The sequence below is a fragment of the Chiloscyllium punctatum genome, chromosome 22 (assembly GCF_047496795.1).
Source record: "Chiloscyllium punctatum isolate Juve2018m chromosome 22, sChiPun1.3, whole genome shotgun sequence".
Taxonomy (NCBI): domain Eukaryota; kingdom Metazoa; phylum Chordata; class Chondrichthyes; order Orectolobiformes; family Hemiscylliidae; genus Chiloscyllium; species Chiloscyllium punctatum.
This window is the reverse complement of record NC_092760.1, coordinates 59,638,216-59,661,969: the sequence shown is the minus strand read 5'-3', so window position 1 is coordinate 59,661,969 and position 23,754 is coordinate 59,638,216. Positions and strand designations below refer to the sequence as shown.

At 39.7% G+C, this 23,754-nt stretch overlaps 1 protein-coding gene across 1 annotated transcript in view; it reads right to left on the bottom strand.

Annotated features, from left to right (window-relative positions):
- The window catches only part of LOC140493691 (deformed epidermal autoregulatory factor 1 homolog), a 66,986-nt gene that overhangs the window by 17,841 nt on the left and 25,391 nt on the right, over positions 1-23,754 (bottom strand). The window contains exons 4-8 of the mRNA XM_072592425.1: positions 16,864-17,010; positions 14,814-14,953; positions 12,347-12,412; positions 10,550-10,676; positions 9,053-9,181 (exon numbers count right to left, since the gene is read on the bottom strand). Of these exons, the coding sequence (XP_072448526.1) occupies positions 9,053-9,181; positions 10,550-10,676; positions 12,347-12,412; positions 14,814-14,953; positions 16,864-17,010 (609 nt within the window). The remainder of the gene's footprint in view (positions 1-9,052; positions 9,182-10,549; positions 10,677-12,346; positions 12,413-14,813; positions 14,954-16,863; positions 17,011-23,754) is intronic.

Here is a 23,754-nt window from a genome sequence, read left to right as displayed (position 1 = left end):
AATGACAAAATATCTGCCAGGCTTTTAGATTTAGGTAAAGCTGACTTCAATGCTGTTCATAGCAAATCTGGTAATGAGTAAAACAAAAGATTAAAGTTGGCAGAAGTGCTTCACCTGATAAAGGAAGAAGCTTGGAAAGCTTATGATTTCAAATAAACCCGTTGAACTATAACTTGGTATCATGTGACTTCTGACCCTGCAGTTATTCAAAATCCTGGTTAGACAACACAGAGTACTGAGAGCAGATCTGGGCACCAAACCTGAAGATGGATACAATGGCCTTGGATGGAGTACAATATATGTTTACAAGAATTATACCTGGACTCTAGGAGTTGTTAGAGAGATTGTACTAATTAGACCTGTTTTCTCTAGAATTTAGAAGATTAAGAGGTGATCTTATTGAAATCTTGAAAGATAAACTATTTCCAGTGTTGGTGATTTGAGAACTATAGTGCATAATCTAAACATTAGGGCCAGGATGTTCAGGAGCAATGTTAGGAAGCACCCCAAAGGGCAGTAGAGGTTTGTAACACTTCCATAACTAGCAATTGCTGCTTGATAAGTTGTTCATTTTAAATTTGAGATTGAATTTTTTTTTCTTAAACAAAGGTATTAAGGGATATGGGCCAATGACAGCTGGATAGAATTAGAACACAGATCAACCATGATCTCATTAAAGGGGCAGAAAGGCTTACCCCTATTCCTATGTACAGAGTGAAGGGGGTGACAAAAAAAGAGCTGGGAGCAGGGAGATAGTGGTTTGAGAGTGTGCAAGGAGAGAAGCAAAGACAGCAAGGCAGAGAGGAAAGAGAGATGGGAAAGAAGAATGAGAAAAGTGACAGGTGGGGGAAGAAAGAGAGACAGGAAGGAGAGATAGAGGGAAGGCAGTGTGGAAAAAAGTAGAGTAGAAAAGGAGAGTGGGGAAAGAGGGAACAGGGAAAAAGTTTGAGGTGATAAGAGTAAGTGCAAGTAAGGATAGTAAAGGGCAGGGAAAATTAGTGAGGATGAGGAAAGAAGTGGATATTAAAGTGAATGAGGTGCTTGTGTGTGTGTGTGTGTGTGTGTGTGTGTGTGTGTGTGTGTGTGTGTGTGTGTGTGTGAGAGAGAGAGATAGATACAGACAGACAGAGGGACGACAGCAAAACACAAAGGGCTGAGCTTCTTCCCCTCTCACGGGCTGGGTGGTTGCACCTATGGTTTTCCAGTCTGGAATTATCTAACTAGGCAAAGCAGGCATTCTGAGGCTATGATCTTGTATAACTTAAAATCACATGGCACTTACTCTATTCAGCAGAAATTGAAATGCATCACTGAGCACACAAATCATTTGGCAGCAAGGGGAAGGGAATGTACAATTTATAGCAAACCTATCGAGAGTCACTTATTCTAACCCCCATAGATTGCAATTTGCTCTATAAAATCTTGAATGCGCATATGGTTTCTTTCATCCATGATAATTAGAAAACATTTACAATTACTAACTTTAGACTGAAAATTAACAGAAGATGAGGAGCAATTATCACTGCAAATGGTGCCAGTAAACGATTTAGATGACTTCACTTGCTTCCTTGAGGCTGTGAACTCTGAGTTTGTGGAAAAAAAAACTGCTGTTTATTGGTAAAGTGGGGATTAACTGCAATCTCACACCCACTTCAGACGTAGCCCAAGATAGATAAATTCTTGAAAGGCCTGCTGATCTGTTCACTGCCTGCCACTCTCTCCAGCCTAATGGAAATTATATTGAGGCTGATCAAACTTACTGAAGCAGTTAGTCACATGGGCAAAGAAGGCAAAGCTCTTATATAAATTCACTGCAGTGATTAAAATATTTTTATATAAATTTTTAGACACTTCAATCAACCTGTTTGGATATTTTTATGTCTCAGCTCCAATGTCGGTGGGACTCAAAACATTTTGGCCCAGGGTAAGGACATTACCAGTGCCCCACAAGACCCCTTAGATATGTAATTATCAGTTCAGGAAATAGGGAATGGGATGAGCTCATGGGGTTAGCAGCACTATCCAATTGAGGTTAAACAAAGACTGTTGAGCCAAATGGCTGATTTACTTCATTTATTTATTCATTCACAGAATGTGGGTCTCACTGGCTAGACCAGCATTTACTGCCCATCCCTAATTACCCAGGGGGCAGGTAAGTGTCAACCACATTGCTGTGGGTCTACAGTCACATATCAGACCAGATAAGGATGGCAGTTTCCTTCCCTAAAGGACATTAATGAACCACATGGGTTTTTCTGATAATCAGCAATGGTTTGATGGTTATTGTTAGTCTCTTAATTCCAGATTTTTATTGATTTAGTGTTTAAATTCTGCCATTTCTGGTGGGTCCCCTGGATTAACAGTCCAGTGATAATACCACTAGGCCATTGCCTTCCTTGTTCCACGCTTTAAATTCTATGTAACCTCTTTAAAAATACTAATTTAATACAACTGTGACTTTTATTCTGCATTCAAAAGTTCTACAAAAAATTCCTCACATAAATCTATTTGCATACAACAGAGAAAAATAGATGAAGCAGAAATATTATTATTTGTATAATCTGTTGTTCATATTTTAGTTTCTTATCTTGCCTGCTGTAATGACACAATATTTCTTGCTTTCTAATGCATTACCACCTATAGGAAAGGGAACTGGAATTTGTTTGAATGATCATAAACCGGAGTAACTCTAGGCAATCTCCACGGAGCAATGATTTATTTGACTCTGTAGTAGAGGTCATGACAATCCAGTTGGTCAGAGGTTGGGATTCTGTAGGGAGTAACCCACCTCCTGTCTTCCCCAAAAACTGTCGACTATCTACAAGGCACAAGTCAGAAATGTGATTAAATATTCTCCACTTACCTGAACAACACATGAACCCAAACACCATCCAGGTCAAAACAATCAGCTAGCTTCAAAATTCACTCCTTCCACCACTGTCATCCATGTACTGTGCTGTAATGTTCTATGTACTATCACTGCTGAAAATGTGTTGCTGAAAAAGCGCAGCAGGTAAGGCAGCATCCAAGGAGCAGGAGAATCGACGTTTCAGGAATGCCCGAAACGTCGATTCTCATGCTCCTTGGATGCTGCCTGACCTGCTGTGCTTTTCCAGCAACACATTTTCAGCTCTGATCTCCAGCATCTGCAGTCCTCACTTTCTCCTATGTACTATCACTGTTTATATCATCACCGATTACAGCATTGCTAATTATCAAATTACTGTGCAAGAACAAACTCAATACTTGTTTGCATCTCTCTCTATTTTCATATGTAACATGAGTTTTGTACAACTCTCTGGAATTTTTAATATTGAATATTTAGTTCAAACTATACGATCACATATTTCAAATTCCGTCAGAGAGCTTACACTTGAGGGAAATGGCAGGTTTAAAGCTGTTAGCAGACAGATGACAACTTCTACAGTCCCGAGGATCAGATAATAGAGTCATAGAGATGTACAGCATGGAAACAGACACTTCGGTCCAACCTGTCCATGCCAACCAGATATCCAAACCCAATCTAGTCCCACCTGCCAGCACCCAGCCCATATCCCTCTAAACCCTTCCTGTTCAGATACGCATCCAAATGCCTCTTAAATATTGCAATTGTACCAGCCTCCACCACTTCCTCTGGCAGCTCATTCCATATACATACCACCCTCTGCGTGAAAAAGTTGCCCCTTGGGTCTCTTTTATATCTTCCCCCTCTCACCCTAAACCTATGCCCTCTAGTTCTGGACTCCCCGACCCCAGGGAAAAGACTTTGCCTATTTATTCTATCCATGCCCCTCATAATTTTGTAAACCTCTATAAGGTCACCCCTCAGCCTCCGACGATCCAGGGAAAACAGCCCCAGCCTGTTCAGCCTCTCCCTGTAGCTCAGATCCTCCAACCCTGGCAACATCCTTGTAAGTCTTTTCTGAACCCTTTCAAGTTTCACAACATCTTTCCGATAGGAAGGAGACCAGAATTGCATGCAATATTCCAACAGTGGTCTAACCAATGTCCTGTACAGCTGCAACATGACCTCCCAACTCCTGTACTCAATACTCTGACCAATAAAGGAAAGCATACCGAACGCCTTCTTCCCTATCCTATCTACCGGCGACTCCACTTTCAAGGAGCTATGAACCTGCACTCGAAGGTCTCTTTGTTCAGCAACACTCCCTGGGCCTTACCATTAAGTGTATAAGTCCTGTTCTGATTTGCTTTCCCAAAATGCAGCACCTTGCATTTAAGTGAATTAAACTCCATCTGCCACTTCTCAGCCCATTGGCCCATCTGGTCCAGATCCTGTTGTAATCTGAGGTAACCCTCTTCGCTGTCCACTACACCTCCAATTTTGGTGTCATCTGCAAACTTACTACCTGTACCTCTTATGCTCGCATCCAAATCATTTATGTAAATGACAAAAAGTACATAAATGATTTGGACTTTAAATTTATTTAAATCTATTTAAATTGGAGGTAACTATATAACTGCCACAGGTTATATCCTCCACAGGGATTGGAATGAACCAGCCTGTGAATTGAAAAATGCTTTTGAGAGTTCTGAATTGTATTCATTTCCCTCTCATTTGTCCTGTAGTATATTGGAAGACTGCTGGCATTAAAAAAAAGAGCTTCCTGCATCACTTAAAACAGTCACAGGTGAGGACCACCTGGGTGGTTGATTGTGGGGAGATCCTACAATCCTCGCACTGTTTCACCAAAAGATTTTGTGGCGTCTACCTGCACTACAATTGAATTTCTTGCCATCAATCTTAAATTTGTCGTTCATAAATGTGAACTCATACTTTACACTGATAATTTAACTTTAAATAATACTTTAAGCTTATATTTTCCATTTCCTCAGTGATCTCACAATCATCACAGATATGAGAAAGGAACAGTGAACAAAATAGAGAGACGTAACTACAAAGGAGGATGTAAAAAAAGACTGCCCAAATCATCAGGTCCACCCCAATCAGCTCAACTTCACTGAACAATCGACCCATCCACCTCTATCAATCTACCTCTTCTCACGTATCCAACCCATCTACAACACGTTCAAACCTTCAGCCTCAGCCAATCCAGTTTTAAGGAAATACAATAATTACTTCTCAACCTGTTATTTTCTACTCATCAGCAGCTTCCTCGAAAGCATTTTGCCAAAGGTATCTCCAGCAAAGTCCTAGCTGCAATTGTTTCACTGGAGAAGCTTCAGGATACATATTCAAATGTACCACTTTTGTTGTGCACCATCTCTTTAATTACCATTTATGGTGGATTACTAACTACTCTACTTTCTGCATTTGTCTTAAAACGGTGCCCTGAAATAGTCAGTCACCAGAATGTAATTGTATCCTTGGATATGGAAAACATCAGTTGCACTCTTAACTCAGAACTTAGAAGGAATTACACATGGAACTGATGATCTTAGTTCGCATCTGGATTTGGAAAGTCACGAAGAGAATTAGGAATCTGAGAGACAAGTTTGACTTTATTTCAAAACATATCCTTGCATCTTCACAGATTGTTGTTTTTGAAATGCACTCATTGCATCATTTCCAACGGTTTACATTGGTACGAACAATGAAATGCTTGCCAAACAAGTAGGGGTGGAACTTTTGTATTTCAAAAATTAAAGTGAGTTTCCCTGAGTTGGCATAAGGGCTTTAAGACCAAATGCTTGTCTTGGCTAGGCTTGTCATCCTATAGCTTGGAGGGATCACAATATTGAAGAATATATTTGTTGAATGAAGAAGTGTTCTTGAGAGATTGGATGATGTATTGGTAATCTTCCTGCCTATGCATGTTGCATATTTCCAGAGGAAACCTCAAAGAATAAATGGAGATAAAATGTTGATAAAACTAAGACCACTTTGTCTAGTGATATGGGTATCTTTTGGATATCTTCTATTTTGGTAGGATCAGGTCTATGCTATTTGAAGATGATTTTGATCCAAAGTAGTTAATTTGGTTCATATTAATATTTTGTATTGAAAACAAGAGCATGCTGCTTCCAGGAATTGATGAAGGTGTGTCACGCTTATGCTGTTTTCCCAAGTATTGTAATGTTATCTATGGTACAGATAACCTGATAAGATTTTCTAAGATACAATCCATAAATTCTTGGAATATATCCTGGCTAATGGGTAATCTGAGAAAAAGAGATGCACTGAAAGGTATTCTATAAATTGTCAGTTCCTGCAACTCTTTGTAAAAATTCTTGGCATCAAACTTGGAAAATGTTCAGAGCTTGACAACTTGAGATTAAGTTCTTTTGTGGAGGAATCTTGTCTGGACACAGCTGCACCAACAAACAGTGTGATTCTGAGCTTTGTCAATGATGGAAATAACCAAATATTAGACACAGATAAGGCCTTTTTAATGTTCAGAATTTTTTTAATCTTTTATTTGTATTTTGCTGAATATTGTTCTTGGGTTCATTGCATTTGGTTGAAGTTGACCTTTTCAAAAATCCTATTTTAAAAACTGCTTCTTGCCTCAGTACAGCTATATCTTTTAAATTTAGTTGTTTAAATGTAGCTTCAGCTCTGAGCTCAGACAGATGAAGAACATTCGGAAAATACATTTTGTAACTGCCACTTCAATACAAACTTGCCATCACTAGCTTTGAGTATCACTTTGCAAACATGACTGCAACGATGATGTTATTACCTGTTTCATGGTTTTCTATATGTTAGCCACAAAAAAAAACAGGTTCATATTGAGCCACACATCTGGAGGTTTAATTTACTTACTTTATACATTTAGCTGATGTAGGCTTTGCTGGCTGAGCCCACATTTATTGCCTGTCCTAAGTGTCCTCGAAGTGGTGTTGGTGGTGGTGAACTGCCTTCTTGAACTGCTGCAGTCCTTTTAGGGTTGGTAGACTGATAATACTGCTTATAGGGTAGTGTTCCAGGATTTTGACCCAGCAATAGTGAAGCAACGACCATACGTTTCTAAGTCAGAATGATGAATATCTTGCTGACAAGCTTGCAGCTAGAGATGCCCTTGACTTCCTAGATTGTTGTTGTTGAGTTTAAAAGGTGTTGTCGAAGGAGCCTTGGTGAGTTTCTGCAATACATCTTGTAAATGGTACATACTGCAGCTGAGCATCACTGGTGAAGGTAGTGAATGCTTGTGGATGTGATGCCAACCAAGTTGGTTGTGTTGTCCCAGACAATATCAGGTTTCTTTATTGTTGCTGGAGCTGCACACATCTAGGTAACACTCCTGTCATGTGCTTTATAGATGGTGTACAAGCTTTGGGGAGTTGGGAAATGGGTTACCTCCGCATGATTCCCCACCTCTGATCTGTTGTTGTAGCCACAGTATTTATTTGGCTGGACCAGTTCACACTATAAATAGTAACCCTTAGGATTTTGGCAGTGGGGGATTCAGCAATGGTACTGCCATTGAATGTAAAGTCAAATGGTTAGATTCTCTCTTATTGGAGATGGTCATTGCCTCACACTTGTGTGGTATGAATGCTACTTGCTACTCATCAGTCCAAGCTTGGATATTGTCAACTAACTGAACAAGTAACCATGCTAATACAAGTCTCAGACAGGGATATGTATATTTTCTAATCAACCTGTTCAGAGTTGTTACTACACACCTCTGGAACAGGCAGGACTTAAACCCAGACTTTCTGGCTCAGAGGTAGGGACACTACCACAACCCCCAGAGTCTGGATTATATGCTTACTTAGATTACTGTTATATTATATATATAATTGACTGACAGACTGACTAGCTAGCTATTTGCTAACAGACTACCTGCCAACAACCAGTGTGTAAAGATCAAACGAATGAAGTATGCAGAGAAAAAGATAGAGGCATCGTACATCAGACCATCACATCTAGCTGCCTTAAAAGGTATACAGCCTTTCTCAGATCTGTGTTATAATACAACACACTCTAAGCACAGGAGAAAACTGCACAGAGCAGTAAGTCTCCAAAGTCCACTGCTGGATTGCTCAGAATTCCTCAACCCTTCCAGATGTGGCACGTGTGCCCCGATATACCAAGGATTTAAGAAAAAAATCAATCAGCTTTCCTGTTGATAGTTAGCCAGTAACTACTGCTTGGAAGTTCTTCTATGGACACTAGATAATACCTTAGTCATGATATCTTCCAAGGTCAAATGGTCAGCTCACCCTCATTACTGATGTCACATGACAAACAGCAAGCTTTGGAAGTGTCATGTGAAGTCTGAGTTCAGGGCTAATCACTGCTTTCAGGGCATGGTGACAGGAATGAGGAATTAATAGGGAGGTAGTCGGACAACATACAGTGGCTTTTGCACCAAAGCAGCTTGAGACAGGGTTAAGAAAAACCTTAAGAAAAAGTCAGATTTAGGAAAGGGTTAAGGGTAAATGAACAATCCAGAATATGACTTGAATCTCAGTCAGCTTGTGTGTAACGAGGACATTGTGTAAATAATTGAATTTTAAATTTATATAAAGTTGTGGACAAGAACGACATTTGCTCAAAGGCTATTAATGTTTTTACTGAAACAGCAGAACCAATTTTTTTTTAGGTGCACCATATCCTAGCATCTACTGTTCCAAACAAGCTATCCTGAGACCATAACTTCAAACCTCAGTAAAGCACTTGATGGATCAGGAATCCAAGGACTATAAATGCTATTGCTACTCCAAAGAACAAGCTATAGCTGGAACCTGATCTGGAAATACTGGCCAGTGGACAAGTTAAACTGGAAACCAAGGAGAAAGTGAGGACTGCAGATGCTGGAGATCAGAGCTGAAAATGTGTTGCTGGAAAAGCGCAGCAGGTCAGGCAGCATCCAAGGAGCAGGAGAATCGGCGTTTCGGGCATGAGCCCTTCAGGAATATATTCCTGAAGAAGGGCTTATGCCCGAAACGTTGATTCTCCTACTCCTTGGATGCTGCCTGACCTGCTGCGCTTTTCCAGCAACACATTTTCAAACTGGAAACCAAGCTGAGCAGGAAGAACGTTTGGTTTGAACAACCAGCATTTTGGGTTGTGCAGCCTTCTCGCAAATTATTAAGTGACATTACTGGTGACTGTACTTACCTGCTGTATTTGTGAAGACATCGCCCTGTGCCGCGCTGTCTGAAATAATGGCAGTGGCATCTGCTGTAGATGTTCGTTCAAACGCCAGAGTCCCAGAAGGAGTGATTTGCCCAGCGGGTGTCACTGTAACTGGAAAACAAACCGTTTTTTTCCCCCAAAGTATAGAACTTTCATCAATCTCAATAAATTGTAAGAATTCAACCTCCAACTCCCTCAGTTGTTAAGTGTGTTAATAATAATTCAATACAGGCTGACATAGATCTGATAATTTCCATGTGTCCTATCCCAACAATAACAATAAGCAAAGATAGGCTTCGATAATTACAGATAACCTTCATTATCTCTCCCACAAGGCTATACTCAAGCAGGACACACACAGTGAGTTCCAACAACCTGTTTTACCATGTTATGATTCACATGGAGTTGAAGTTTGCCATTGCTGAGTTAGACAGTTCCAACTGGGATGAAAATGGAAATTCCAATAAATTGCACTTAATCTATTGACTGAAAAGTGAAATTCTCATCTTGATCTGCACACAATAATACAATCTAAATTTATAGCACCTTTTAATGTAGAATGTAAAATGTGACAAGTGTCTCACCAAAGAAAATTTGAACAAAATTTAGGACTCTGTCTCATAAGAAAATATTCAGGCTGATGAGAGAAAGCTCATTCAAAATGGTAGGTTTTAAGGAGAGTCTTAAAGGGAAGAGGGAGTGGTACACAGATGGAGAGGTTTAAGGAGAAAATTCCAAAGCTTAGGGCTCAGGCAGATTAAGGCATGGCAATCAACAATGGAGGGATGAAAATTTGAGATGCTCAAGAGACCGGAATTGATGGAGCACAGAAATTTCAGAGGTTTTTACAGCCGCAGGAAATCACAAAGGCAGATCCAGGTAAGGCCTTGGAGACATTTGAAAATGAGAATGGCAATTTCAAAAATGAGCTATCAGTGGACCAAGAGCAAAGTAAGAACCACCCAAGAACACAATAAGACTTCTCATTGTGCCTCCCTCTGATCAATATGCACTACCTAGGGTCAGATGGGAGGTAGTCACAAAAAGAATCTGCACTACATCATGAGTTCTCACCTTTAAACAGCAAGGCAATGAAAGGAAAGGAAAGGAAACAGACAGTAAAGCAAAATAACTTTTAACAAATATTGAAATCCACAACGTAGCATCATTCTGTACAGAGTATTCCATTATGCATTTCTCTGGAGCTCTAGATAATCTGAAGTTGCACTCCTCTGATCAAAGTGGAAAACTGCTGGACAGCCAATGAATGCTGTAGTTATCAGCCTCTATTCATCCTGACTGGGCTATAGTTAGATAAAAGTTGACAATCCAACTGCCTCTCCCATACTGTGCTCTCCACTGAAAATTATTTTACAGTCTAGAAGAACTCCATCGCCCCGCCAATTCATTTCCCATCCACAAACCCCAATCTCTGAATTTAAGATGGCAGTCATATATGCATGAAATCTTATGACATACAGGTTGTTCCAGTTGTTGCTGGCAGTAAAGTAATGTTCTTGGGAGATTCCTTCTTGACTGGGGTCGTACTTTGTTCACTTTCCTTTTTGCGTCTTTTGTAAGGGACAAACAATCTGACTGGACCAGTCTATGTGTAAAAAGTAAAGGAAATTGATTATAGTTTGCACCCACTTTCCATTTTAGCCATCATTGAGCTCTAAATGTGAACTCAAAGTACATGTGCGCCCTTCTGGGCGCATCTATTACAAAGGTTTCATTAAGACTTAAGGCAGAGAATATTTAAGTAACTCCACAGAGGCTGGTATCTTGTCATCAAGTCATCCTTTATTTACACATGGAGAGTCCTTGACACTGATCCAGTTTCCTCAGAGCCAGCTCTGAGTGACCAGGATGTCTGACAGTCATGTTCTTATCTGTCAGCCAGAGCTTCCTGTTTGGACCAGATTAACAGCCTCAATCAGAGAACTCATATTCTATGAGGTCCACCTAACTGACCTTGATACAATCACTACAGACTTGGTGGATGCAATCTGAGAAAGAAGGTGCATTCAATGTGGCATGTGATATGCCTTCATATTGAGGGTGCTGCACAATCACCAGCAGTATGAATGGTTGTAGCACAGTGCAGGAACCTTCAGTAAGAAATAAATGGTTGCTATTGCAGAGAGTACTGCATGAGTAGATTCATGGATCTTTAAGAAATGACTGCAGCTCATGCCTTCTGCATTGTGACACTTAAGAATTATTGCCAGAAAATGACTAAAAGGTCTCGCTTGTTTGTAGCTTCAACTGTCCGCTGTCAAGCAATCTCCAAAGACTGTTCAATGTCAGGAAATTTGTCTTCTATGAGCATGGCTGTTAATTAAGGCTTTACTTGCCTTACTTGCTTTCTGTTCCACTTTAAAGAATAGTGTGTTTAATTCTGGTCTCCCTCCTATAAGAAGGATGTTGTGAAACTTGAAAGGCTCAGAAAAAAATTACAAGGATATTGCCAGGGTTGGAGGGTTTGAGCTATAGGGAGAGGCTGAATAGACTGGGGCTATTTTCTCTGGAGTATCGGAGGCTGAGGGGGTGACCTTATAGAGGTTTATAAAATCATGTGGGGCATGGATAGGATAAATAGACAAGGTTTTCCCTGGGGGTGGGGTAGTCCAGAACTAGAGGGCATAGGTTTAGGGTGAGAGGGGTAAAATTTAAAAGGGACTTAAGGGGCAACGTTTTCACACAGGAGATGGTGCATGTGTGGAATGAGCTGCCACAGGAAGTAGTGGAGGCTGGTACAATTGCAACATTTAAAAGGCATCTAGATGTGTATATGAGTAGGAAGGGTTTACAGGCATATGGGCTAAGTGCTGGCAAATGGGACTAGATTAATTTAGGATACTGATCGGCGGCATTGACGATTTGAATCGAAGGGTCTGTTTTCATGCTGTACCTCTCTATGACTCTATAACTAAACCTCCACAGGGGGCAGCTGATTCCATTCACTACCAATGCTCACGAAATTAATCCAGAGGTGGGAACACTTCAGGGACTAATGGGATGCCCTGTTTATTAAAACATTTCCAAGCTTATTAACCAGCTTTAAAGGGCTAGAAAAATTCCAGTTTTTGTCTTTGATTTGCATTTTGTCATGGTTTTATAACTGGAAACATAAAATTAACACATATTCTTCCTCAGCAGTTCAGAGATTTGGAACCATGGAGGCTGTGATCATACAATCGTGAAATTGAATTGCCAATAACTCTAAATGTGAACAGCACCTTCACAATCATTAATTCCTGCCTAGTAACTTACCAAAGACATGTCATCACAACAAGCAGCACAGGTGCATGACGCTGCATGAGGATTTAGGATGCCATCCTAGAAAACAGAATTACAACAATATCAATACAGATGGTAACAGAAACAATCCTGGCCTGCGAAGAGGTTAGGGTCCAGCTATGATTCTACACATGTCAAATGCTGCACCGATCAGAACTTCTACTCTTCTAGATTAAATGAGCCTATGCTTATAACTATTACAGGCTGAATTCAGTGGAATATCTTCCCTTCCCCAACCTCTCCATTCCATAGTCTCTTTGCTCCTTTAAGGAATTCCTTATATCCACTCCCTTTAACTGAGTTTCTGTTCATACATTCTAATATCTCACGTTTGACTCAGTGTTAAACATGGTTTGAAAATGCCCCTGATTTTTGTTTTATGTTAAATACAAATTTCAGTTAGTTTAACTATGTCCAAGCTTATAAGACCTACACAATGAAATCTTATTCGCAATTACTGTCCTCTGAAAGTGTGAAGTCAGAGTAAGTGAATCCAAGGCTTCCACAAACTTCGCAAAGAACAATCAATATTGACAATGTCATGGATGAAACTAGATTTGTCAGCATACACTCTGATATACACTAGTATACAGAAGATATACTAAAAGTTTCTAAAATCAAGAATAGCTTTGATAGAATGAAGAGTGGAAGATGAACAGGGTCATGTCAGTATAGTAGCTTGAAAATAGAGAGTGTAGTCCAAGAATAGTTTGAGAGAGACTGAACAGAGAAAGGACAAGTTACATCCATATGTGTAAACATGCATCTTGAATGGTAATGGTAAACATGCTAAGGTAGAGGAAATAACGGAGCAGCTGCCAGGGTTCTTGGAGGGGGAGAGGTGACAGCCAGAAATGGTACAGAAAATCATGTTGAAGTTCCTCCCTGCCTGTGACAGGCACCTCAAACAGCTATGAAATACACACTGTTAAAGTTGTAAAGAAGACAATGGGCTGCCAATTGTACCAAATTGGTTTGAATCTCTCTTACAGATGTTCAGCACAGGCAGGAAGGGATAATTTTAAAGTTACAGGAAGTGGAAGCCTCACAGCAAAATCCGATCCTGACCTCACCAGATGACTGTCCACTTGTCTACACAATTATTAACAAGAGGTAACAAATATTGGTTGAATCTCCCCTAACTTAGGAACACTAAAACTGTCAACATTGGCTCTTCTGCAGCTGAGATGAAATTAGTGGATTACAGAATCGTAGCCATAGCCTGAAGCATTCCTTTCCTGTTGAGCTCATTTGTACACTGCACAATTCTCCAGTCAGCTGAATTATCAAGCAGCTTCCCAAAGGCTTTTAAGGTAGAACTGCATAAAAATATTTGGTCTCCAACCTGTATTTAATTAAGTAATTGAACTCTAGTCACAGTAATCACACTCAGACTAATGTTATTCTCTCTGAATAAAATTTAAACCAAAGCCATTGCCAAACTCCCAGCCAGTTAAAGGTGTCCTGCCTTTAGTTTGATTTAAGGTTTGAATTTGATGAGATGGCACCATATTGTAGCTGCAGTTTTCTCTCCTCCTTGTGGTTGCTGATGACAAATTATGGGGCCAATTTGTTTAAAATATTACTTAAAAATTTCTCACAATGTTTTCTTTGACCACTGGGAATTTGACGCCAACTCCCAGTCATTCCAAAGATCAGATAAGCAAAGGTGAAAAGACCAAAGAATAGATATTTACTCAGACTTTGTGGAGAATAAGTAACATCAATCATGAGGAGGGATTGAAAAATTAGGAGTTATCTCCTTCAAAGAAAGAAGGAGAAGAGCTTTTCAAGATGATGAAAGTGCTTGAGAGTTGATAGAGAAAAGCTATTGCTTGTGGTGAGTTGGTTATTGACCATAGCTCATGGATTTAATATCATTGAAAAAACATTTAAAAAGGAAGATGGGATAGTTTTTTTTCCCCATTTAAGAGTTGTCAGATCTGGAACATTCCACCTGAAACTATTTTAAAAACTGATTCAATGAGTTATTTTCAAAGGTCATGGGATAGGTACTTTAGTATAAAGCTCTCACAGGGTTGCAAACAAAATGGAGTGGTTGAGACAAAGCATGATAGCTCTGTTAAACAGTCAGCATGGACACAAAGGTTCAAAAGCCTCCATCTGTTCCTCAAGTATCCTTAATTCTTTGAAAGCATGCAGATTGTAAAAGCATTTGTCAGTTTTAAGCTACATGTCATTAGCAGCCAGCATTACAAAGCTGTTTCTCTTATCTCTCATCTTTTCTGTTGTCTGTTTTGCAATGCCTTGTTTTTCAATATTTTGCAAATTGAGCACAACAGGAATAATACTGAGCTCTATCCTCTTGATAGCTTCTGACTGAGATAAACAGAACATTAAACATACAGAATTGTTTAAAGCAGCAACGATTACCAAAAACCATTACTATTGATATTTGCAATTAATAAAAGATCCTTACTTGTATCAGACACTGGAGGGGTCGTCCAGCGTACCGTATGCTCCTTTTCCAATCTTTGCTACTGGCTCGCCCAGCCATTCCTTCAAACTCCGTGGGAGTGAACCAATTCTCTCCATGTTTAATACAACGACCCCGTCCTCCTGGAAGTAAAACCACAGGTCATTCTCACTATCTTCCCTAGCTACTAGAGGTAAAGGCTGAAGGAGAAGTATCTCAATACGGACACTTATAGAATCAGAATACCTACAGCATGGAAGAAAGCCATTTGGCTCACCCTTCAGAAGAGAATTCCACAAGACCCACCCTCATCCTACCTCTGCAACACTGCACTTTCTGTGGCCAATCTGGTTTCCAACAAACAAATTTGATTACGATTTCTAACATACAAGATACAGTTAGGATAACAAAACGTCCTGTGAATCACACAAAGCTGGGCATCAGAGGTAAGCAGGAAAGATTATGTAAAAATAGAGATTTTCAGAAAGGCAATGATTTGCTTGCATATGACATTTCAGGTTCTACCTTACAAAAGCAAGCTATTTAAATTAAAGCCTTCTAAAACAAGAGTTAAACCCAGCAGTTCTGGGCACTACATTTTAGGATGGATGTAGAGGTGATTTAACCAGATATACTAGCCAATGAGGGAGTGCAGTTACATGGAAAGACTACAGAAGCTGGAATTAAATCCTCAGAGCCGAAAGGTTGAGGGGAATTTTGTTAGTGGTACTTAAAAGTATGAGTTTTGTTTTGGTAGGGTAAATAAGGAGAAGCTTTCCAGTGGCTGGAGAATTGGTAACCAAAGGGCACAAAAAAAGATAATTAGCCAAATAGCTAGACAAAGATAAAAATGTAGTTAAACAGTGAGTTGTGACAAATGAATCCACCACCTGAGAGCATGATGAAAGCCAATTCAGAAACAATTTTCAAATTGAAATTAAGCAAGTGTATGAAGGGAAAAATTGCAAGGGTCTGGGAAACGGAACCAGCTCTTTTAACGAACTAGAGATGGGACAATGAGCCAGATGGCCTCCTTTTTGTTTTTTGTTTCTGTTAATATGGTCCATAATTCCCTGGAAGAGACATAGATAGTGACAAAGGAATTCAAACGCAGTTTTTCACTGTTCCAACTTCTGGAGTCATAGACTATCCTTGATGCTCACTGATATCCACAGATCCACCAACAGCCATTACAGTGGACAAGGGCCTCTAAAATGTCAGAATCTACTCACCAACCCAATGCTCCTTCTTAGTGGCCTGATATCATCACTTAGCAGTCAGGTCCCCAAACTGACCACCTCCACCAAAGCTCTCTTCTAGAGCTGATTTTCCCATCCAAGCTACTTCCTCCCACCTAAACCAACTCCACCAATACAAGTCTCTCTATCTTCAGACCACACTAGTTCACATGGTATCATGCTTAGATCACAGAACTGCTGATGAACTGATCCAAATATAAAACATCAAGGTTACGTTGCAGAAATAGCTCACTGTGAAAAATATCATAAATTTGGCTTTCCTTTGCTGAGACATTGTCATCAGGAGTTCTGGACTGGAACCTAGGCACATGTAAACTGCTCAACAACAAACCACCTTCTTATAATGCGAAAAAAAAACTTTTTCACACACCGAGTAGTTAAGGTATAGAATGCACAACTTGGAAGTCTGCCTGCACCAGCTCTTGGAATGAGCATCATTATCATCTGTCAATTCTCTGCTTTCTCCCAATGTTTTTTGCACATTATTTATATTCCAATAAGTGTCCAATACCCTTTAAATGCCTCAACTGGATAATTATTTAAATACAAATAATGTGCAAGAGTATGAGGGAAATAAACAGGAAATTGTCAGGAGGCAATGAGGCTCACTTGAAGAGCTGGTGCAGACACAATGAGTCCAATGGCCTCTTTCTGTTCTATGTTTTGCTGTGATTCTGTTCTGCCGGTAGCTCCAGAAATCATTAGCTAAGCACAGCCATCTGTGATTATCCATTAGTTTACAAAAGGTCTTTACACGAGCTGAAGAACATCTTAGGAAATTTGGATTTTCTTACCCGAACCTAATTTGTTTTTGAACAAAATTCCACTGGTGTTTCGACATCTGACTGGAAGTTCATTTTCATACACAGAAGGGTCCCAATTATACTTTGTTCCCTCTTTGTCCGGGCCTGATGTCAGAGGAGTTGAAGCTATCTGTGGACCTGGTAAAGAAAAGTACCAGAAATAATATTAAACGTAAGGATCCTTGTTCTTTGATTATTAAAATATTGTCTATTCAAGTAAAAATTAGAATGCTATCTCAGAAAATAACAAGTTTCAGAGAACATTTCAACGACTGCCAGTTTCATAATGAAATAAACTCTAAAGGAAGCAATCAGCTCTTGTATGGAATTCCTAAGAATAAGTTAATTTCTGTATATCATACAATCCTGGAAAGTACGGCATGGGAGGCCTTTAATCTGTCATGGTGTGTCTTTTCTCACTCCATATCATAGCCAGCTACTCTAAAATCTGGTCAGCATTATAACAGTTTATATAATTCCTTCTTAAATGTCACAATTGACTCAAGAATGAAAGAATTCACTCAGATCATTGGATGTAGCAGCTTGAATTTTCACAATGAAAGACAGCCTCTCTGTGAAAATAGAAAATAGGCCAAAAATCAGATGTCTCACCTTTTAATATGGCACCTACCATTTTCACAAATGTTGGAATGTGAATAGATTGTTTTTTTACAAGCAATTTTGCGAAGCCATCTGCCCATATCAATCAGCAACTACTCATGTCATGTCTGGTTTTGGTAACCAGGGGGTGGAATCACTTGTCATGGTATGAACTTTGTATATTTGCTGAGATAGCTAAACTACCAGGGCAAAAAATATGTCCACCCAAAACCAAAGGGCTCCCCTTGAGGACTACCTTTTTGTTTTAGGGGACTACCTTTTTATTCTCACTAACTCTTATGTTAGGTAGTACAGTCACATAATATATAATGTATGAGCAATGACAATCAGGGTATTTGGACTACAAAGAAGCAGAATCAGAAGAATTCATCAATGTCTTCAATGAGCATAAATCCCATTAAATGTAAAACACAAGGAATGCATTGATTTAATAGATACCACAGTATTTAAACTGGCAAAGATAGCAGGAGATTTTTTCAAAATAACTGGCACATACTTAGAGTCATAGAGATGTGCAGCATGGAAACAGACCCTTTGGTCCAACTCGTCCATGCCGACCAGATATCCAAACCCAATCTCGTCCCACCTGCCAGCACCCAGCCCGTATCCCTCCAAACCCTTCCTATTCATGTACAATCAGATGTCTTTTAAATGTTGCAATTGTACTAGCCTCCACCTCTTCCTCTGACAGCCCATGACAGACAGACAGACAGACAGACACACACAGACACACACTCCTCTGAGTGAAAACATTGTCCTTTAGCTCTCTTTCATATCTTCCCCCTCTCACACTAAACCTAAGCCCCAGGGAAAAGACTTTGGGCACAGGCAGATTGAGTTGAGCAGAAAACCTCTATAAACCTCTATAAGGTCACCCCTCAGCCTCCGACGCTCCAGGAAAACAGCCCCAGCCTATTCAACCTCCCCCTATAGCTTAAATCATCCAACCCTGGCAACATCTTTGTAAATCTTTTCTGAACCCTTTCAAGTTTCACAACATTCTTCAGATAGGAAGAAGACCAGAATTGTATGCAATATTCCAAAAGTGGCCTAACCAATGTCCTATACAGTCACAACATGATCCCCCAACTCCTGTACTCAGTACTCTGATTTCTACACAAAATGCCACAATGTCATGAATCCAGCTGATTGTATTACTGGACAAGTCAGATTGCAGAGGTACACCATAGGTCTTGTTGCTGCAAAACTGCACATTTTGTCAAAGATTTTCCCCCTTGCACCAACAGGTGCAATTTACAATAAGGAATACCAATGTAAGGGAAACATCCCATTTTATACTGTATGACAGGAAAATGTTTATTGGTTGGTAAGTGACAGAGGCAATACCATGGAGAATAAACCAGTTTATTATGATCAACAGTTAACTGACAAGCTTTGTTTAAATAGTAAAACAGGCAGGTTGACACTGAGTAGTCAATGCATTGCCCAGAGAGATGCCCAGTGAATGCCTGTCACAAATGTTGCTGAGTTGAAACAGGAGCATAATTATACTGACAGTAAACTTAGGATTTTCAGTCAAATTCACATTTGGGTATATTTGCATGCACAGAAAGCTACATATATTAATACATGGGACACTGTTCATTGTAGACAGAAAGAACATGTACATATATTGTGCACTTTACAGCCTGGTTTAAAATTTAAACAAAGCCTGCATGTCAACTGTCAATCATCATTAACTGGTGTATTTTCCATGGCAATGCATTTGCCAACCAATCAGCACACTCCATTCTTACAATATAAATGTTGATTTTCCCTTTACATTGGTATTCTTCCAAATTATCCTGATGAATGCAATCTTTGCTTTTTGTAATTTTGTTACCGTGATGGTTAGTTGCTTAATACATTCACACGAGGCTATAAATTACTTGTAACAAAAAGACAAGCTTACTTTGAAAAGAAAATATGTCAGTTTAGAAATATCTTATCATAAATAGTAAAAAGAAGATTCAACCTCTTTTTCCTGACAACACCTTTTACAGACAATAAACCCCATTGAGATATCATTCCCATCATTATGTAAAAATTTCTTACTGAACTGAAAATATCATAGGGGCTTTGTTTTGGCAAATTTCTACATTTTCACCAAAAATTATGTTTGTTACTATCTTTCTCTGAGAGTTACAGGTAGACTAACTCAATAGCTTTTATCTGTATTGGACTACTCTGAGACAACTAAAACAGCTGAAGACTTCTTCCAAGTCTGATGGTCTGAAGACTCCTGCAAACTAAAAACTGTCCTTCTGCTCAAATGAGTGTTTTCTTCTCAACTCAATCTGCCTGTGGCCCTTGGTTATCTGTCTTTTTCTGTGGGTCACAAACACTCAAGTCAACAATTATTTCACCGGGCGTTTATTGAGTCATTTAGATAAAGTGACATAATTTCTTAGGAAACCGGTCTTTAACTCACTGTTCCAAACAAGTTTCTGATCTGTCCTTGAAGCAAAACGGATTAGAGTTTCACAATACTGAAAACCAAAGCCAATTTATGTCTACTTCAGAATCCAAAACTGCAAAAATAATAACAGTATATTGTAAATTTCCATCAAAAAACATTCTGCAGACTAGTGAGGTCACAGCTAATGTATTTCCCTCACAAATGAAAAAAAACTCAAATATTCTAAACAGACAGTTACTATCCTTTTCACTGCACGTCAGATTTAAAATTAACAATTGATGCAGTAGTTATCAATAGTATCCATTGCAATTTTTTCCCAGAGAAGGTCCTGAATATATGCAGTTTTAAGACAGAAATTCAATGGCAAGTGATTCATTGCCTCTTTGATTTCAATTTTCCTAACTCCTAATCAGCCGATTCTTCCATTGTTGACAGATTTGAAACAGTTCTCTATGTGCAACCTCTCTCTTCCCCTACATCCCTTGAGGCCTCCCTTTCTCTCCCTTCCAGCCTCATTGAAGCACCTCCCAATTCCCTAAAGCCCACTCCCATTAGCCCCAGCCCCGTGTCCTCCCTCCCCATGTCCCTGGTTTGCCCTCCAACTCCACAGAACCCCCTTGTGACTTCCATGTCTTCCAATTCTCCTTGCAATTCTCCAATCTCCTCAAGACTCAATGCAGCAATCTATTCCTCCAACCACACTCCCAATCCCTGGAGGGCAATAAGGCAGCTCTTCACCCCCTTCCATTCACTCAGAAGCCTATCAGCAGCAAGAAGTGGTCCACAATTGGAAGACCAGTTCCTCAACCTTGCTTTCTATTCAACTTGAAGCAGTGACTAATTGGTCATGCCTGTAAGTGTTTTTTTTCTCATGATTTCAGGACTTTAAGTGATGAGTTCGACCTCTGCTTCATATATTTGAGTGTTGCAAGATACCCCTTCAAGAAAATAGGGCATAGGTTTTGATAAAATTCCTGGACACCTTTGGGAGTGGTAAACTTCCTTTTGGCATCAATAAAAGTAAACATGAACATGCACAAAAAGTTCATAAATTGTCAAGCTCACTAGAACCATCAACAGACCTGTCAAAAGTTGAGACATTTAAAACTACTATCCTTAGATTTTTTTGTAAATAAAAGTTTGGTATATTAAGAAAAAAAAGCTTGATTTTTTTTCACTCTGTCTCCTGACATAAACCTGAGGGCTACCATTACTGAGTTACTGTTTTAAAATGTTCTAGCTTTTATCCTTTCTTGTTTTTATACTCGATGCTATTACTATAAAGCCCAGGAACCCATATGGCATTTTAGTATGGATGAATCAACCCTATCTCCTCTTTACCCCACCCAGCATCTCAACAATCACTTCCACCACAACTGTGGCAGTTTGGCAAAGACAGGTGAAAGCAATTTAGTATCTCAACCATGCCCCTGAATTCAATGAGTGAAACTTTGTTTCCATGTTATAGCCAGAGGAAACAATCCCCCAGCTTCTGTCCATCAAGCCCCTTCAGAACCTGACAAGTTTAATGAGATCACTGTTATGTTTAAACTTCAAAGAAAATAGGTGCTGCACCACCTCACAAGATACATATATGCTTCCCTAGATTTGGAGACCAAAACTGTGCACAGTATTCCAGGTGTAATCCCACCAAACCCTCTACCATTACAACAAGAGTGCTTTATCCTTACACTCCAAAACTCTTCTAATAAAGAACAACGGAACATATATATCCTAATGCTTGCTGTACCTGCCTGTTAACTTCCTGTGTTCTTTATACAAGCACAACCAGGTTTTTTTTAAAAATTCACTCATGGGATGTGGGCACTGTTAACTAGGCCAGTCTTTCTGCAACAAAGATTTTAAACAAGGATATGTCAGAGGATATGGCTGAAAGGACATGAAAGGGATAATGGAAGTTTGTTTATGTTAGGTTTTGTTCTGACAGGAGAGGGAAAACACTTAAGCCATTAGCTGTCATAGAAGTTTTTGTGTTCAGTTCAAAGCTCACCTGACTAGGGTCAGAAACAACTTTAGTTTCTCCCAGAAAAGCAGATTATTCAGAGTAGTTAAAGGGATAAATTACCTCTGTCTAAAAGTCTATTGTGAAACTTCTAGATCATGAGTGATTGGTAACCTGCATTGGTTATTCAAAGCTGAGAAAGTATGTGTATTCATGAAATATGCTTCACAGCTTGGGACAGGAACTGGAAATAAGCAGTTAAGTCAAAGCTGCAGATTTAGTTTGGAAGGAAAATTTCTCTGGACTTTGATTAATAGCTCTAAAGTGATTATGTTGGGATAGTATTTCATTTTGCTGAGTGTTTTGAAAATTTTCAAACAGTATTATACTTATATAGCACAATTTGTTTTTTGTTTTACTCTTTCTTTCTTTATGTGTAATAAAGTTCTGTCTTGTTGATCAATCAAGACAGATTTCAGCCATAACATCAGTTGGGATCCTAGCAGCTCACGAAGTAGTGTCTCTCACCATAAACATTTAAAAGTTTCATATCTTTTAAAGAAGGTCTGCTTTTCCATTCTTACTAAGAAGGCTAATAACCTCACAATTCCCCTTTTATATTTCATCTGCTGCCTTGTTGCCTGCTCAGTCAAGTTGTCTATATCTCCAAAGTCTCTGTGTCCTCATCACAATGTACATTCAACCTAGTTTTGCACTGTCAGCAAACATGGATCCATAACTTCCTCTAAATTATTGATACAGAGTGTAAATTGTTGAAGCTCTGTTATTTTTCCTTACAGGACACCACCACTTATAGTCTGCCAACTGACTACTGACTAACTTAAAACTAATTAACATCTATTCATACTCTCCACTTCCTAATAACCAATCTTGTATCCATGCTAATATATAAATTTCTAACTCCATTATTCCTTATTTTGTATAGCACTTGACTCAGTGCCATTTGGAAAAGCTGGCTCTTTTCTCCACCTACTTCGGAGCAGCGAGAGTCAGGAGGAGGTGACATTGGTGTGAGGTGTTTGTCGTAAAGGCCGGTAAGTATATTTAAACTTCTTACCTTCAGGCCAGTGAGGGAGGGGCGAGCAAAGGACTTCTGGGAAGGGTAAGTAGAACAGGTTATATTTGTGTGGTTGTGTTACCCGAGACACTACTCAGGTAGTGTCTCCCACCCATCCTCCTCCTCTAACCTAAAAAAAGATTGTGGGAGCCAGATTGACAAGATAAGGTAAATAGTTTATTTCCTTTTTTTTAGTAGTCACTTCGGGAGTTAGTGGGAATGGTCCTCCTGCAGAATGTGGGAAGGGTCACCACTAGTGTCCCTGCTGACTACATCTGTGGGAAGTGCACCCAACACCATCTCCTCGAAAACCACAATAGGGAACTGGAGCTGGAGTTGGATGAACTTCAGATCATTTGGGAGGCAGAGGGGGTTATTGACAGGACTTAGAGAGGTAGTCACTCCACAGATAAAAGAAAAAGACAGATGGGTGACAGTTATGGGACAGAAAGGGAACCGGCAGGTAGTGCAGGGATCTCCTGTGGCCATTCCCCTCAACAATAAGTATACTGCTTTGGATACTGTTGAGGGGATGACTTACCAGGGGAAAGCAGTGGGGCACCTGCTGCTCAGAAGGGAAGGGGGAAGAGGAGCAGAGCAGTAGTCATTGGGGACTCGATAGTTAGGGGGACTTATAGGAGGTTCTGTAGGGACGAGAGAGACTCACGGTTAGTGTGTTGCCTCTCAGGTGCCAGGGTCTGTGATGTCTCTGATCGTGTTTTTGGGATCCTTCGGGGGGGGGGGGAAGAGAGAGCAGCCCCAAGTCGTGGTCAATAGCTAAAACTATTAAAGGTGGATTTA